The sequence below is a fragment of the Austrofundulus limnaeus genome, unplaced genomic scaffold (assembly GCF_001266775.1).
Source record: "Austrofundulus limnaeus strain Quisiro unplaced genomic scaffold, Austrofundulus_limnaeus-1.0 Scaffold7843, whole genome shotgun sequence".
In the NCBI taxonomy this organism is placed as follows: Eukaryota; Metazoa; Chordata; class Actinopteri; order Cyprinodontiformes; family Rivulidae; genus Austrofundulus; species Austrofundulus limnaeus.
In genome coordinates this window covers 1-817 of record NW_013960245.1, presented here as the reverse complement: position 1 = coordinate 817, position 817 = coordinate 1, and the positions used below count along the sequence as shown (strand labels likewise).

The window sequence follows — 817 nt, the reverse complement described above, 5'->3', positions numbered from 1 at the left end:
TTTTATATAACGGCCGACTATACGGCTCAGAAAAACTGAAAAATACAAAGGTTTACACAAATTAAATGAAGGGAAATAAATTGTTTTAGTTACGCATTATTATACATTGTAAACACACCTGCACAAAGCCTTGTCCTGAAACAAAGTAACTCTGTTAGTTTGCCTGTCGTACATCGCTGCATCAGCTTTGGTCAAAAAGCTGCAGCAGAGTGAGGACAGATCTTTTGGATAGCCTTGGACAAGGTTAGAGCCAGAAAAGGCCCACACCTGATGGTCTGAGGAGAAACAATAAGGTTAAAGCTGATGGAGTGTGTTTGGACAGTTTATTATAAGGAACAATGCTGACCTTTAAAGAGAAGGAGGGTGCCGTTCAGCTTCTCAACAGCAGCATCAACGCTGCCTGGAGCTCCGGGCCAGATGTCTGTGATGAGACGTTTCTGAAGAGTTCGACTCTGGGGGTCAAACTGCCACACAGAGCTGTGCACACAAACACGATGAGCCAGAACATCCAGTTTCAAGGTCCGAGTCACACAGTAGCACTTTACCTGTTCTGAAAGAAAAGCTTCTGTCCCTGCCAGGTGGTGACTGCATCAAAGTCCATGTTGGAGTCACAAATATCAGCTGCAGCCGGAGGCTGAGTTCCACTGGTGGCCGGGCCTTTGATTCGGCTTGGTCCTGGTCCTGGAGGGTCAACCAGAAAAATGATCGAGAACTGCATTTAATGTACTGAAGAAGCTCAAACTGACTAAACAAATGAATAGAACATGGGGTAAGAGGAGGAAAAAGTAGAATAGAATAGAATAGAATAGAATAGAAT

The 817-nt window shown here is 44.2% G+C and overlaps 1 protein-coding gene across 1 annotated transcript; it reads right to left on the bottom strand.

The window, feature by feature from the left end:
* Nucleotides 1–681, bottom strand: LOC106512532 (collagenase 3; the record flags this gene model as incomplete). The annotated part of the gene is given in 4 exon segments (XM_014001128.1): nt 1–35; nt 119–275; nt 347–477; nt 546–681. Coding segments are annotated over 4 exon segments (459 nt in total), but the record flags the coding sequence as incomplete, so codon positions are not given.
* Between the last annotated feature and the right edge of the window lie 136 nt (nt 682–817).